Source organism: Bidens hawaiensis, unplaced genomic scaffold, assembly GCF_021521415.1.
Source record: "Bidens hawaiensis isolate Kalapana, Puna unplaced genomic scaffold, B.hawaiensis_p1.1 tig00020445_1, whole genome shotgun sequence".
NCBI lineage: Eukaryota > Viridiplantae > Streptophyta > Magnoliopsida > Asterales > Asteraceae > Bidens > Bidens hawaiensis.
In genome coordinates this window covers 52380-69243 of record NW_027493124.1, presented here as the reverse complement: position 1 = coordinate 69243, position 16864 = coordinate 52380, and the positions used below count along the sequence as shown (strand labels likewise).

At 32.3% G+C, this 16864-nt stretch overlaps 1 protein-coding gene and 1 pseudogene across 3 annotated transcripts; one reads left to right on the top strand and one right to left on the bottom strand.

Moving 5' to 3' along the window:
• The first annotated feature begins 2068 nt into the window (after positions 1-2068).
• On the top strand, positions 2069-6940 carry LOC143560784 (protein PARTING DANCERS homolog). Of its 2 annotated transcripts, XM_077049005.1 has the most exons (8): positions 2069-2200; positions 2975-3099; positions 3563-3651; positions 3722-3817; positions 3918-4012; positions 4266-4306; positions 6468-6551; positions 6635-6940. In XM_077049005.1, exons 1-8 carry the CDS (start codon positions 2158-2160, stop codon positions 6782-6784), a joined length of 723 nt encoding a protein of 240 aa, XP_076905120.1. In that variant the 5' UTR covers positions 2069-2157; the 3' UTR covers positions 6785-6940. The 2 variants fall into 2 exon arrangements, with proteins under 2 accessions (XP_076905120.1, XP_076905119.1); XM_077049004.1 differs by lacking the exon at positions 2069-2200 and having other exon boundaries at positions 2761-3099.
• Positions 6941-7681: 741 nt separating this feature from the next.
• Positions 7682-16493, bottom strand: LOC143560783 ((-)-germacrene D synthase-like; annotated as a pseudogene). Its single transcript, XR_013140187.1, has 7 exons — positions 16373-16493; positions 10509-10782; positions 9635-9998; positions 9331-9549; positions 8563-8701; positions 8218-8466; positions 7682-8128 (listed from the first exon to the last, which is right to left on the bottom strand). The product of XR_013140187.1 is annotated as a (-)-germacrene D synthase-like (transcript).
• Positions 16494-16864: the final 371 nt, after the last annotated feature.

Genomic DNA, 16864 nt, shown 5'->3' with positions numbered 1-16864 from the left:
ATGTAAACGAACATGAATGAACTTAAATGAACAATTATAAATGAACGTTCACGAAGAAAAATGAACGAGCGAAACATGTGTTCATGTTCGTTCGTTTAGTTAAATGAACACAACATAAATGAAATTTCCACCGAACGGTTCATGAACAAGCATATTAATTGACTCATCTATAAAGCTTACAGTATTGTCTTTATAGTGTTTATTTCATCTTTTAATCATTGTATTTAAAGTTAAGGATCACCATTAATCGGGTTAACCCGAAACCCGACTTTTTTCCAAATATAAACCCGAACCCGACCCTAACAATTCGGGTTAACCCGAATAACCCGATTAATACTTTTTGACCCTATTTATCCCGACCCGAAATAGCTTATTCGGGTTCGGGTTGGATTAATCAGGTTCGGGAATTTTGGACACCCCTACTCATTCATCACAAACTCCACATGTACTATTTAAAGATTAGGGACTTGCTCCATTACTTGGAGTTGAACCAATTTATAGGAAAACCATCATAACTATTATATAAAACTAAGAAATTTCTCTTAACATTTTGGAAGGATATTATTCCTTTTTCCTCTTGCGATGATAATGTATCTCATTAATACCAACCTCATATTAGCTGCTTATTCTTTTTAAATTGTTCTTTGCCCTTTTAATACAACTATCATTTGCGCCTTTACTTGATTATCCTTTTTTACCCTTTTGAATTTACCCTTATGCTGTTAGAATTATATTTTGCACTTTGCATGCCCGTTTGTTGCATTTTTCAAATATAAATGCATAATATAAAATCTTATTTTCAAAGTCTTTAAATTCATTTTAGCTGTGACTCTATATAATAGCTTAAAGACCAATATAAACTATTTTGAAAATGATCCCCACTGGCCCATTTTGTCCCTAGCCAAATGGACAAAATTTTTAAAAATCACTTGATCTCGCACACTTTGTTCGGCTTAGTAGAATTAGGATAAAAAACATTGCTTTATCAAGAAAGTTTTCACATATAAACTTGTGGTGCTCTCGTGATGCAGTCAGTAATACAAAACCTATGGATTCATAATCTGAAGAAAAGATCCATTATTTACGCCTCAACAAAAATAAATTGAAACCTTATAATTTAATTATTATAATAAGGCTGGGTTCGGGTCAAAACCAGTTATGATCAGAATACGTTTGGGTTAAAACGGGCTGTTTTAAAAATGTATCAAATAAGGCTGGTACCGTTGTTAGCACTTGGGTGGGGCGGTTGTTTATTGATAATTACTTTCTAAAAGAATATTCATTGATCTTTTGCTGGCCATCATTGTCTACACATTAAAAGTATGCAAATAATATACATTGAATTATAGCCTTACAGCTGAGCATTAAAACTATTCAAACACACAAATCTATCAAACATGATTTAGGTATAAAACCCTAACTACAATACAAAATAATACCAAAACAAACACAAATTTAGGTGTAAGATTCCTAACTACAATAGTCAATACGAAGATACACATTGATGAAGATAAAAGGTTTACAAAAACCCTGCTTGCATACAAATTAATCAATTAATTGTGACCATGTATATTGTGAAAACAATCATCAAGAACTAAGAATCGTAATCCACCAAGGGAAAATATGATTTACCTAGATGATAATGAATAAATAAGGTACTTTGTAGCTTTAACGGAAGAATTAATCTTCTAACTAAGAATTAATTTTAAGAAACAATAAAAAATCTTAAAATTTAAGGAAGTTTGTTATTAAAAAATTAAATTAAGGAAGCTAATTGCAAAGAGAGTCAAATAAGATGGTTCAATTGAAGTGCCACCTGGCATAAAAATAGACCAATTAGATGCCATGTGACATAATTATTATTTTTATTTATTATAATAGGAGATGTAGTTTAATACTTTGTTAGCGTATGAATATGATTTACAATTAAAAAAATCAAGTTGCAGTTTAAAAAAATATATTAAAAAATAACTTGTCGTTTGAAAATACGTTTCTATATTTCCTGCACAAGTTAATAACTATGCTTAAAAATAACATTAAAAGCTTAAAACAACACCTTGTGCGAATTCAATTGGTATGCGTACTCAACTGGAGGAGTTCGTTTACATATTCAAATAAAAAGGTTGATTGTCGATGATCGAAGCTTAGGGTTTGTCAATGATTCCTCCGGCGGATTATAATTCTGTACGCAACAACTCAGGTAATTAGGATTAGGTCATTTCTTACTTAATACTGTCATTAACCAACCGCTAACATGTACGTATATCAATTGATAATGTTTTAGATGAGGTTATGCTACCAGTTGTTTGTTTAATTGTTTCAAATTACATGTTCATAAACAAACTGAGAGGTAGAATTTCTATGAATGCTGATTACTTGCCAAGCCCTAAATGTTCATGATCTCCGTGTGATTGTGACTAACTTTGATTATGAATGCCTTGGTACTACTGAAGAATTCTAAATCATTATCTAACCTTACAAACTAAATTTAGCTTTGACTTGAGATAACATAACTCTACAAGGACTATGACGGTGGTCTAGACTAGCCATCTTCAAAAACAAACACTCACACCGATAATGGAAAGTCAAGGGCTAAGATAACGGAGAAGTTTCCAGCACTTTTAGATTAGGGTCATCTCTTTTTCTTGGTCATTGTCTTAAATTATTACTATTGTCATTCTAATTGGAGACTAGAATCACCCGATTTTTGGTTCTTAAAACACACCTTTCGAAATTTACAAGCGAATGCCATTGATAACCGAGTTACATTGTTTAGCTTGAGGACAAACATCATAACACAAATGCCCTTTACTATATTAACAATAATGATGTTTCAAACCTTGAAATGATTATTAACTTTCAGCACCCCAAAATGTGTGCTAAATGAGAATGATAAGGAAATTACAGGGCTTCTATGAAACTTCATTTTACTACTTACCAGTGGTATCAATGTTACATTTTTCCTCAAATATAGGTATTCGTGGGGTTTGCATGATGAGTACCAAATGGAGAGACGAACAACATTCATCCTTCATAAACTTTATATCCAGCTTTCTGAACGCAAATTCCTTTCGGTTAACCAATGTGCCAATTGCACCTGTAATGTTGATTTTCACTAGTCACCTTTTTCTTATCAGTTCTGTGCAGAGGTGGCTGGCATATTCTAACCTGTTTATATAGAAACTGCTTAATTCGGGTTGTATATTATGAATAACTAATATGCAGGTCAATCATAGAAAAATGGTTAACCCAAATGAGTGGAACGAGTTGAATGAATTAAATGTTTCAAAAGTTGCCTAATTTGTATTGAAAATTCTTGCAGTTACTACATCTTTTTAGTTAAAGATCTTCTCTTATTGTTTCAATAATACAGTTTTGTAACGTTATTTATTTACAAATGCAAGAAATGCCAGTAGGTCAACAAAACCTGAACCTGACTGTTTTGATCTGCATATAAAGTTACCCGTTTGAGCGGTTATCCAACCCGTTTGACTGGTTATGCCACCCCTAGTTCTGTACCTCTTCTAATCTGCCTTAAGTATTTAAATTTAACATATTTCAGGATTTCATTTTTAACTGTGGGGGTGTATCAGTAGCTTTCATTTTCATGATAAACTATGATTGCAACAATCCGAGGCCCGTTTTCACCAGGTAGATAAACATTTTAACATTCAAATAGCTTCACATCATTTATTTTAAATCTTATAATTTGTTAACTCAGAGCTGAAAAACTTAAAAGTCAATTTGGACATCTTTATGTGGTGGTTATTCTTCCAACAAAGGAGCATAATGACTCTTTTATACACTCTTATTTTAGGTAATCATATAAAACAGTCGCACACTCTTTTATTTTTCATATGATTTAAGTTTAAATGATTATTAATAACATATTAACATGCAAGTGTTGTTTGACTTAGATATGGTGTGGATATCGGTAAATCGACTTTTGTTTCAGCACTGGATTTAGAAATGGGATTTGAGAAGATCGTAAGAATAGCACATGCACGTGGAGGTAAATGCTGACTCGTTTAATTTTGATTAGGTCGAACCAGGTTCTGATTTATTTTAAACGTTCAAACTGAAAATTTAGCTTAAAAAGAAAGTAGATTATTATTGAAATAATTGTAACCATTTTGACATGTACTAAAATTTTGGAAAAGGATGTTTGTCCAGCCCATTTTGCCACCGCATTAAGAAACTTGCATTAATAAAAGGACAAAATGGTCTTTTAAAATAATTCACAAGATTTTTTCTGTGTATTACAGCTTTCAAGAGGGAAGATGTTGTATCCAAATTGAATGCTGAGGTAAGCAATTTTGCCCATTTACTCTGAACGGGTCAATTCTGGTTGCTAAGTATCCTCAACGGGTGAAATGGGTTGATACATTGTACTTTTAATTTTCATATCCTCTTCTTGATAATTTGATATTTACCCAACTAAACTTTATAATATCAAATATAATCGTTACTTTTAAACACTTAAATTTTCATGTTTACAATATGACAATTATGTCCTTCTCCATTTTTGTAAAAATATATATATTTGCAACCATATTCACAATTTATATATTTGCAACCATATTCACAATTTATTTATCTGGGGGAGGAAGGAGTCATGTGGTTAACTACTCTGTTCAATAGTATTCTTAAATCAGGTAAGATGCCAGACCAGTGGAGGAGCAGCGTTGTAGTTCCTATCTATAAGAACAAAGGAGACGCCCAATGTTGTGGTAACTACCGAGGAATCAAACTACTAAGTCATACTATGAAGCTATGGGAAAGAGTGATTGAGGTTAGACTTAGACGAGAAACTCAGGTTACGGTCAACCAATTTGGCTTCATGCCGGGGCGTTCCACCACAGAGGCAATACACCTTATAAGAAGATTAATGGAAAAGTATAGGGAGAAGAAGCGTGATCTACATATGGTGTTTATTGACCTAGAAAAGGCCTACGACAGTGTGCCACGACAGGTGCTCTGGGAGTGCTTGGAGGGTAGAAGAGTGCCCAGGAAATACATAGAGATAATTATGGATATGTATACCAGGAGTGAAACAAGTGTCCGTGCGCCAGTGGGGGATACTGATTTCTTTCCTGTAGAGGTAGGTCTTCACCAGGGGTCAGCGTTGAGCCCGTTTCTTTTTGCAGTAGTCTTGGATGAGTTGTCAAAGTCGATTCAGGGGACTCTCCCGTGGTGCATGATGTTCGCAGACGATATTGTGTTACTTGCTGAGAAAAAACAAGATCTAAACATGAGGCTTGAGGAGTGGCGAACAACCTTAGAGACAAAAGGTTTAAAGATTAGCCGATCTAAGACGGAGTACCTCCACTGTGATTTTGGTGGGATAAACGACAATGAAGACGCACAGATCACAATTGAAGGGCAGGTGGTCCCGCAGGTAATGAAGTTCAAGTATTTAGGATCATTTGTACAGAGCGATGGGGAATTAGACAGTGATGTGACCCACCGAGTTCAGGTAGGATGGTGTAGATGGAAAGCAGCCACAGGTATATTGTGCGACAAGAGTTTCCTGACTAAACTAAAGGGAAAATTCTATAGGGTGGCAGTTAGACCTGCAATGCTATATGGAACAGATTGTTGGGCCATCAAGAAGGCACAAGTGCGGAAGATGGAGGTAGCAGAAATGAGAATGCTACGTTGGATGTGTGGGCACACAAGGCTAGACCGAATAAGAAACGTTATGTTTCGCGAGAGATTAGGGGTGGCGAACATAGCAGACAAGATAAGAGAGTGGAGATTGAGATGGTTTGGACATGTAAAGAGAAGACAAACGACAAATCCTGTTAGATCCGTAGAAAACATTGCTATAGAGGGGAGGAGGGGTAGAGGACAACCGAAATTGACTTGGGATGAGAGGATTAGGCATGATTTGATAGACCTAAACCTCTCCGAGGACATGGTTGAGGATAGGAATTCGTGGAGAAGTAGAATTAAAGTTAAGGATTTTTAGAGAGATTTGAATACCTTAGGGCTTAGACTTAACTTATTTAGGTCACATACCATAATGGTATTTCCCTTACATATATTATTATTATTATTATAATTATTATTAGCTTATATAGTTGTTAAACTGTGATCTTATTATTAATATTATTATAATTAGTAGTAGTTTTTATATAACTGTTAAACTTTGATTTCCTTTATTTTGCTTCATACACATGTACTTAGAGCCGAGGGTCTCTCTGGAAGCCACCTCTTTATTCCTTTGGATAGAGGTACGGTGTGCCTACATCCCACCCTCCCCAGACCCTACTTATAGCTTTGCTGTCGGTGGGATTTTACTGGGCTTGATTGATTGATTGATTCACAATTTATTTATTTGAAGCTTTCAAAAAATGTGACAAAGAGTCAACCCAGCCCGAGCCATACAAGATACCCGTTTCGGGCCAACGCGGCCCGTTTGACTCAGCCCGACCCATTTAAAAAAACTTTTTTTTTCTTTTTAGAGGGAGAGGTTAGCGCAAAGCATGGATGCGTTTCTGAGAGTGGTCTCTTCTATCCCTCATGTTGAAACCCATGATGCCAATGCGGTATTAACATTACTAAGTTTTAAGTTTTAAAACCCTGCGTTTATGTTTTGAAACATGTTTTATAACCTATGAACGCTTAACAGCTAGTTCAAACTGTGGGATCAATTGAAGCAATTGCTAAAGCATCAAAAGAGAACATGTTGGAACATACCGATATTTCATCAGAAAAAGCCGACATGATTACGAGATTCTTCAGAGATCCCAAATTCTACCTTGGACCCAAAATCACTTAGTGACATACATGCGTATGAAGATAGATTTGCAACTTAGATACTCAAGATAAACAATGCATATATAGTTTTTGTTATTAAAGTTGGTTTGAGTCAACTTGTATGCTATTTGCAGATATTAAGAGTTTGATATTTGAGTCTAGTGTAAGGTTGTGACAACCATTCTCTGTCATTGTTTGCTTGATATTTCTGTTTTGGATTTGTGAAATCATGTTGGTGGATAACGGTTCATGAGCCAGGTTTTGGTTCCATATATGGTCTCATACTTTCCGGGTATCATGTTATTCATCTGTCGGGTTTGTGGGTTTCTTGTGAGATCGGGTATGCCTTACAATAATAATGTGGTTTAAAGTTAACTGATGAGATTCTCGTTATGTGAAACTCGTCTTAAACTCACTTTAGAAACTGGCTCGAATTATCAAATGCTGAACTGCATTTCTGAAAAAATTGTAGTAATAATTTTAGGTTTCAACAATTTTAATATAAGGTATGCATTGCAGCCGGTGTCCCCTTCTCTGCAACTTCCTATCTATCGCCCCCTTCTTTGCAACTTCCTATCTATCGCCCTCGTATTAAGAACCCGCACCTTCTGGTGTGATTTTGTTTTCTGAAAAGCAATAGCCTGGGTCCACCGAACACCCAAAAGCCCCACAAATCCCATGTGTATGAAGGGAAACATCCACCATCACACGCCATTATTCCAGCCAAACACCTGACCATCAACGCTTCGTTTCTAGCCAACCCCCCAAACATAATTCAACCACCACCGTTGCTACAACCAGCACCGTATCCTCGTCATCTCCTCACCACAATTCCTCAAGATTCAATTGTTTCAGTCCTACATAATCCCCAGCAATGGTCTTTAAACATAAGTGCATGTACCTTTGTCTTTCGACCATCAACGCCACTACATTAAAGTGTATATATTAAGAAATCTAAAAATATTAGAAACAAACATGCCATTTTATTATATAATTCATCTTTTGAAAGATGAGCCAACAAGTTTATGAAATATAAAAACCGGGCATGCGAAGAGAATAAAATTAAAAACTTAAACACTGATAGCATCAACAAACAAGGAGTTGATGTATCCCTTGAGTTCTTCTCCGACCCGTGTGAAAGTATCGTCGTATTTGGACAGCATGTCCATTACGCGTGTTAGGTTAATCACACACATTATAAGAGGAAGAGGAACGACCCTTTACATTTAAGTGACTCTTCATTCACGTCTTTCCATGCTTCTTCTATTTTTTGATTAAACACAATACAAGCATACTCCTCATCGACATCATGTTGTTTCATGTAGGCTTCAACAATAGATGCAACATGCTCTCTCTTTTGCTCCTCCTACGTATACAATTTCATATTATATTATACAAATATATCCAGATCGATCGATCTTGTGTTTATAAGTAACAAGATCGAAAATATGTTACCTTATGACCAACAATATCATCCATAAGCCTACAAATTTCGCTAGAAGCTTTAATAAGTGAAAGATTACTAAGAACCCATTCGAAAGAGTCGTCAGTGACTATATCGCCCATGCCAACAAAACCCGCAATTGTAAGCATTTTGTAGCCACAACTCATGAAGGAAACTGATTTATGCTCCTCTACTGTTGGTATATACCCCTCATGTCTCCATTTTGCCTCTGCCATGAAGTTTCTAATCATCTCTTTCATCTATATATATGCATGTGACAAATCAAATATATATTTGTTAACTTTTATTCATATCAATATAGTATATGTTAAGTGAGTTCAGTAATTCAATCTAACCGCCACTTTGGCGTAGTTGACATGATGGGCTTTTCCTTCTTTTCCCATGATTTCCTCCATTTCTTCATAAACCTCTAAAAGGCTTTTGTATAATAGCTTCATGTAATCTGGAAGTTTATCCATGCAACTAATTGACCACCTATAAAGAAAAGGTTGGAGTTCATCTAAGAGGCTTATTTAAAAATCTTTAAAATTTGAAGTTCGATATTATATATATTTTTTTTATTTTCAATCAACTGGTATGTGTCAAAACTACCAAAGGGCCTTTGGCCAAATGATATCTAGGAGTTGGATAATGTTTTGTATTTCAAATAGGGTGTGGGTTAGAGTTTCCTCGTTTTAAAAGGCAAATGTGTAATTAAGAAGTTAGAGTTAAAAAAAGCCTTTCAAAAGGAAAAATAAGTCAAAACTAAACTTAGATTTTGGCCTTTAATCTTTATCATCTCTAAATTTAAAACTTAGCTTAATTAATTAGTTCTAACTGCCAATTATCCAAGCATTTCTATTTAATATCCTTAACTTTGAGCTAAATATAGAAAACCAGTTTCATTTGAGCTGAATCTGATTGTTAAAATTATTACTAAGTTAGCATACGTTACTTATATTCACATATGAGAACATTGAAGGGTTTCACCGAAGCACGACGCAGACGAGTAGATACTCAGGTCGCCTTAGGGTTAAAACAATTCAATGGGTCAAAACGCCAACTCACCATGATTAACACCCGTATATCATATATATAGGCATGTGTTGTGTGTATCAAAATACCTTTGCACTGCTTCGGTGAAGATAAAAAGTTCTTCAAAAGTAGCATAAGCATCATAAGTGTCATCTAAAATTGTGGAGACTGCAATCACTTTGGCTAAGAAAACTCTAGCACGAGAATATTGAGGCTCAAAGTAGACACCTAGTATCCAAAAATAGTTTTCAACCAATCGATCTCTCATAAAGTGAAAGTTATTTGGAACATCGATAGCTTTCCACCACCTGCAAGCATACCAATTATATATTGTGTTTTAACTATAATGAATACTTGGAAAGGGGAGAGGCTATAAATGTTATGAGCCCATACTTGGAAAGCTGGCTAAGTTCCTTCTTATGTAGGGATTGAAGGTGGTTATATACCAGCTTTGAAAGTTTCAGTAAAGACTTAAGGTGAGAAGCGTCTTGCTCATAGAAAGGTATGTAGCGTAATGCATCTAACCGTGGTAACCGCTTCCTTATAGGCCTCTTGAGTGCTTCCTTTATTTGTTTCGAAAGAATGCCATCGCATTGAGGATCTTTTGCAATGTTACTAAGATGAGATTTTGTGAAAACGAGAGCGTCATCAAGTACCACTTCGCCTCGCACCCTAAGCTCAAGTGATCCTTGAACACTATTTGTTATGGGTTCCGCAAACTCTTCGTTGTTGTCCACCTTGTATTTGTTAAAACCATCTGCATTGAATCGTGCCATGTATAAATTTAGGAGAGATAAATGGGTCATGTTTATGGGTTAATGCAACACATACCAAAATTCGTGTCAAAGACATGAACTTGAACACCGATCGATTGTTCATCGGTTGATACAGACTCGACCGTTTAACTCAAATCTTTTTGTGTCTTTCAACATATCCTTTCTCTTCTGCACCTCAGATCTTTAAAACTATATGTATTTTGAAAAAATAATTACAAACGCAGATCAAACCGTCAAATTTAAGTTTCAAAACTTGATGCCAATTTCTTTCTAAAGTTCAACTTAAAATACAAAAAACAAAAATGGGTCAACCTCCGAACCTCCCAGATCAACCTTATGCACCCGTTTAGCTAAGCGTGTTCATAGAAACTAACCCAAACTCATTTAAAATTAGTGTTAGTTTGTTTCATGTTTTCTGTGGTATCATAAATCAAAATTAGTGTATGCAATTAGGCCGGGTACGTAGTAAATAGATTTAAACGTGCACAAACCGCTTGAAACATAGAAGCCTTGTTGTCGAAGGATCCTGAACCAAAGAGAGATGTTACGACCCTTCCAGTTATCACCATAGACATCATATATATGTTGTAATGCATCCTCAATATCCTTTTCAAATAAGTAAGCTATGCCAAGGCGTTGAATAGTATCAACCAGTTTCAACAAAGCTGCATGTTGTGATGGATCATTCAAAGCTACAAGTAGTTCTTTCTTCACTTCTTCCTTTAAACCATTGATTATTTCTTCAACCCCAGCCTGATCTTCTTTCTACATTAACACATAAATCATCATATGGTTGCATCAAGTTCCAGATGGTGAGATGCACTAGAACGATCATGAATATGGAAATATATATATATATAGCAATTTCATATATATTAGTCCACCTTCAATAATCACATAATGTAGCCCTACTTGTTTTATTGGACTTGACATATATATAAGACGAGTAAATAACTACAACGCCTTTTCTTTTATTATTTTGATTATAGTTTATTCACTATGTATAACTAGGGTGTTCATGGTACGTCCAGTGTTTAGGTTAAATCATAACCATATCGTTAGTAACGGTTTATAATTTTCGTAAACCAAAACCAAACCGTTGAACTCTCAAACTGAACCAAGCCGAACCTTTAGTAACAGTTTGGTCTCATGGTTTGGGCAAGTCGGAATTTTATATAAAATGTCTAAAATAATTTCTGATATTCTTGTGTAAAGTTCTCAATAAATTATGAAATTTATCGAGCATCTACTATTTTTTTTCTCGTCACTTGTGTTTTAGTGTAAAGTTCCCAAGGCCCACTTCATTTTTGTGATTGTCACTATTTATTAACGCATATTTATATACACATATTAATAATATAAAATATTATATGTGTCTAATAATATATATATATATATATATATATATATATATAAAATAAAATACTTACGGGGTTGTTTTATATTTGTTCTAATATTTATTTATTTTTTGAATTTATATTTTTTTATTGTATGAAAGTTAATAATATACTTATGGTTTGATGATAAATTTTTTCACAAATAAATGAGATGTTATAACCCGGTTTAAAAGCTATATGGTTTTGATGAGACCTAAGACCCGTTTATTTTTTTTACTATAAAATTGGTTTTTTTAATTGTAAATAATATTTATGAAAGTTAATAATATACTTATGATTTGATGAGACCCAAGACCCGTTTATTTTTTTTACTATAAAATTGGTTTTTTAATTTAAATAATATATATATATATATATATATATATATATATATATATATATATATATATATCTTTTTTAAAGTAAATAAGATATTAATTTTTAGTATATCCTACCTTATAGGATTTTTACATCAATTATTTGGTGAAAATAATTTTTTATTTAATGAGATGTTATAACCCGTTTAAGGAATATCTGGGTTTGGTAATACCCATATCCATGAATTCGGGTCAAATGCATGAGAAGTCTCAATTTAAAAATCAAGCAAATCTGGTGACTCCAAAAAAAGGGGGAGCGACCACATCACGACACGTAAGATTTTCATGTTTTCGTTTATATATATTATATATTATATATATAAAATAAAATACTTGAAATATAAGTGACTAATTAGTCATATGGTCCGGTCTAGTTTTATATGGTTGGTTTTCGGTATAAACCGTAAACTAAACCGTTCGTTAAAGTTTGAAACTTTTCAAACCAACCGATCGAAAGCTAAAAAATAAAATCAATCGTGAAACCAAACCGATGACCAGTAGATGGTTTCACAGTTTCAAACTAACCATAAACGTCCCTATGCATGCATAACTATTATGTGGAAGAAATAATATATTTGTTTCTTCAAACATATATGTGCCTTGAGAATCCATAAGAATCGTTGCAGACCACTTATTTCCTTTCAAGCATCCTTTTCTTTACTTTTTAGACTGTGCACTAGATGAAGTCTTTATAGGGATGTTTTGTGTTATGTGGGGGTATTATAAGAGTGTTTTTGACAAAAATGAGTGTAATAGATAGAGCATAAACCACAAAAATGAGTGTAATAGATAGAGCATAAATCATACATTACCTCATTTTTATTATTTATAAAAAAACAAATAAAAACCCACCAATTATCTTTCATACTTTCCCCCTATCCGGCGCTGTGTGGGGAGCGACCCCTCCCCCTCCGTGGCATCCATAGCCCCCCGATAGGCGATGATTCCGGCGCTATGGGGCAGCTTGAGGGGTGGAAAGCCAGGTGGTTTTAGAGATATATGTACATTATTATTCTCATATACAGTTATATAATATATATAATTTCTGTTAATTGTACAGGGTAAGGATCTTAAACAAATTTTTGAAATTGAGAACTTTAAGAACCATTTTGAGTCATAAAAAAAACTCCTTAAAAATTATAAAACAAACATATTCAAAATTTTAAAAGGTAAAAAACCAAAAAAAAAAAATTGTTCATCCCGGTTTCATAAAAAAAACAAAAAAACCCTAATTATACACATGTGTATATTTTTTATTAAATCTCGATTTACATAATGTACACATATAGTTATCTTAATTGTACATATGTGTATAAATAAATAAGTTGTATAAAATTAAAAAATATGTATTACAGATATATGTAACCCATATTTTTTTTTAATTTTTAAATTTTTTTTATAAAACCGGGATGAAAAATAATTTTTTTTGTTTTCTTTACTTTTTTTATTTTCACGTTTTCTTTCTTTTATAATTTTATAATTTTTTTAAAAAGAATTATTTTGTGTTCTAAAATGGTTCTCACATTCTCAAAGTTCTCAAATTAAAAAAGGTTCTCATATGATTCTAATTATATATATGACTATATATGTCTTTCCTCTCCATTAAATAATTTGTTGTTTTGTATATATACATACATTATCATTTCTCTATCCAATCATATAATTTATTAATTTCGTTAATTTATACATACATACATACATATATATATATATATATATATATATATATATATATATACGTGTTCTTTTTTTCATATACATATGAAAAGATTTTAAAAGAAAAAGAAAAAGAAGAAGTCTGTTTTTTTATAAAAGAAAAGAAAATGTTTGAAGAGAAATGAGTGGTCTATAATGGTTTTCTTTTAAAAAAAATTTGAGTTGTGAGAACTCTAATGAACAATTTTGTTAGATTTTTTTTTTTGAAAAATGTATTTCATTTAGGCTAAATCTAAAAAAAAATAATTCAAATTGTTTTACATTAATCGAGAGGTGTAACAACTATTTACATTACACAACTAGCTACCATTCATGTTGTAATGTAAATGTTTGTTTATTACACATATTTTAAAAGCCTGTTAACATAAAAAAGTTGTAGATGTAACTTGATTATAATGCATATGAAATTTATTTATTTTTAAATATTATTAAGTAGAGTTTTTTCTAGTTTTTATAACTCAAATGAGTTATAAATAATCACACACACAAACACACATATATATCGTTTTTGAACTAATATTATGTTGAGAACTCGCGAACCATAAATTTTGTTTTTTTAGCGTAATACGTTAGATGGTTGCATAATTGTACCCCCTTATCTCATTAAGTCATCAACGAACTATACATTGAGTGTTTTATGTGGTTCTTGTATTTTCTCAATGTATTAATGTTGGCTCTAAAGAAAGACTAGACGGAACTTTTATCGCATGCGGTGGTGTTGACCATACTTGAGAGAAGGAGAGAGAAGAGGGTTGGGTGCGATTTTATTCATATTACACTAGGTTAGATATCCGTGTGATACGTCGGTTGGATAAATAATATTTTTATCTTCCGATTAATGAATATAAAAAAATATATTGTAAACTCAAAAAATTTACAAATTACAAAGAAAAGGGAAAAAATTATATTTGGTAGAATAAATGACAAAGATTTGTATTTTTATTTTAACCTTTAACATGTTAATGGCACATAAACATAATAATAATATGTAGACACTTTTGTTATTTGTTTTATATAATGTTTATAAAATATTTAATTAGTTGTTCATAATAATATGACGAGGTAGGATTAAATAGAAAAATGTTTTTTTGGGAATGATAGAAACCGATTAGAGGATGGTAAATGAAAATTAATAATTAAATAGAAAGGGTGTGGCTAAATGTAACCCCTGGTTGCTTGTCATACCCCCCCTGAAAAAGCAAATTTTTATATTACCCCTTTAAATTGTATAATTATCAAATTAGTACAAAAATAAGATTTCATATTATTTTTTTTACAAGTTGTGTTTTTTATGATTTCGAGTTTATGGTTTAGGGTTTAGGATTCGGGTTTAGGGTTTAGGTTTAGGGTTTAGGTTTTCGGGTTTAGGGTTTAGGGTTTAGGGTTTAGCGTTTCGGGTTTAGGGTTTCGGGTTTAGGGTTTATTTTGTAAAAGATAAAGAGGTAAAATAAGAATATTATAAATATATATACTATTAAAATTAAAAAAATATTATAAATATTTACAATATTAATACTAAAAAAATATATTAATAGTAATACTTGATAGTTTTTAATTTAATATATGTAGTGGAGATTATTAAGTGAAAAAAATGTTGTAGGGACTAATTTGTATATAAAAAATGTTAAGAGGTAATAGTAATTTATCTAATAAGTTAAGAGGGGATGTATATTTAGTAAAAATAGCGTAAGGGGGATATGTTTAACAACACCTAATAGAAAAGGGGCCTATGATTGTATGCCAAAATCTATTTATCTCAATTGCTATAATCATGCCAAGCATATATGTTACCAAAATTCATTCCACATACTTTATTCAATCTCATATACAAAATATTATTTACACAACAATTTATATAAACATATATTTAAAATCTCATGCTATATTTTCAATGCTACAAGTATTTTTAATAAGATCTATTTAGAAATCTATGTTAAAATAAATAAACAACACATGAGATATTCATAATCTTTTAACGTTATATTGTTATTTCATATTAGCATTTAACGTTATAACGTTATATTGTTATTTCATATTGTTATATTGTTATTTCATATTAGCATTTTTATATATTTTTATTCTAAATAAGCATGTTGTCGAACTTCTTAATATGTTGTTATAGCATTCAAAGTTGCTATTTGCAGCTTACTAAGTGTTTTTCATGTGTTGTCACACTTTGTGATGTTATTTTTTTAAACTGTGTTGTTATAATATAAATTATGTTGTTATAACATCATGTTGTTATTGTTATATTTGATAAACTGTGTTGTTATAGTATAAATCAGGTTGTTATATTGTATAAACTTTGTTGATATAGAATTGTGTGATATTTTATATAATGTGTTATTATTAGCTAATAAAGTAGGTTGAATGTTATAAGGTATATTTGTATTTTTTTAATTACTTTATTTATTTTTTAAAATTCAGCCATAATTGATTCATTATAAAACTAAGGGAAAATTATCAAAATGATCATTTTTAGGAGAGAGATTCCCAAAATAATCCACCAAAATTGAAAATTCCCAAAATGATCTATCCAAATCCGTATTTCACGTGACATTGGGAATTTACCCGTGAGATTTCAACAACCAATCAAAATCTGACACCTTTCAATGCTCCCACCTACCACGTTATATTTCAAATCAAATCCGTCTTACGCGTTGTATTTCACATGAAAACTAATCTGACACATTATATTTCATAATCTGACAAAAAGCTCATATTGTGATATGACGTCACATGACGCAAAACGTCTTCATAAAAGCTCAATCCAATACACATGATATGATAGGCGCGACTATTTATTTTGATACATAGGTGATTTTTCATTAAATTATAAATGTGATAAGCTGTAATGATTATAGAATTAATAAAGTTCGTTCATACCTCATCATGGATGATAAATTTTTCTCCCCAAAGGCTTGGATGAAAATTCGCGATGGGGCGGATAAGCTTCTCTTGTGTTGTTGCCATATATGCCTATAAAGAAAGAAGTGGTTTATATGAAGAACAGTTTTAAGTGATATTTATAGAGGGGACGAGATGTGCGGCTCATGTTTTGTATGCTTAAATGTTTGGGTACGCCATGTGTAATGGGTAGGGATGAGCAGATGTACATGGTACAAAATCGGTATCAACGGGTACCGAATTGCTACCAAAATGGCTATCATCGGTATCGGTTTGATACTAAGTATTTGAGGTTTTGGGAGCGATACGGTATCAATATTTACATAATTTTTGCCTACAGTACCAATACTGTACTGGTACTGAACCAAGTATTTTAGTACCGATATCAAATTTTTGTGGGTTGGTATTAAGCTCATCCCTAGTAATAGGGCTTGACCATCAAGTAACAATCCAAAGCGGCACTTGGTCACA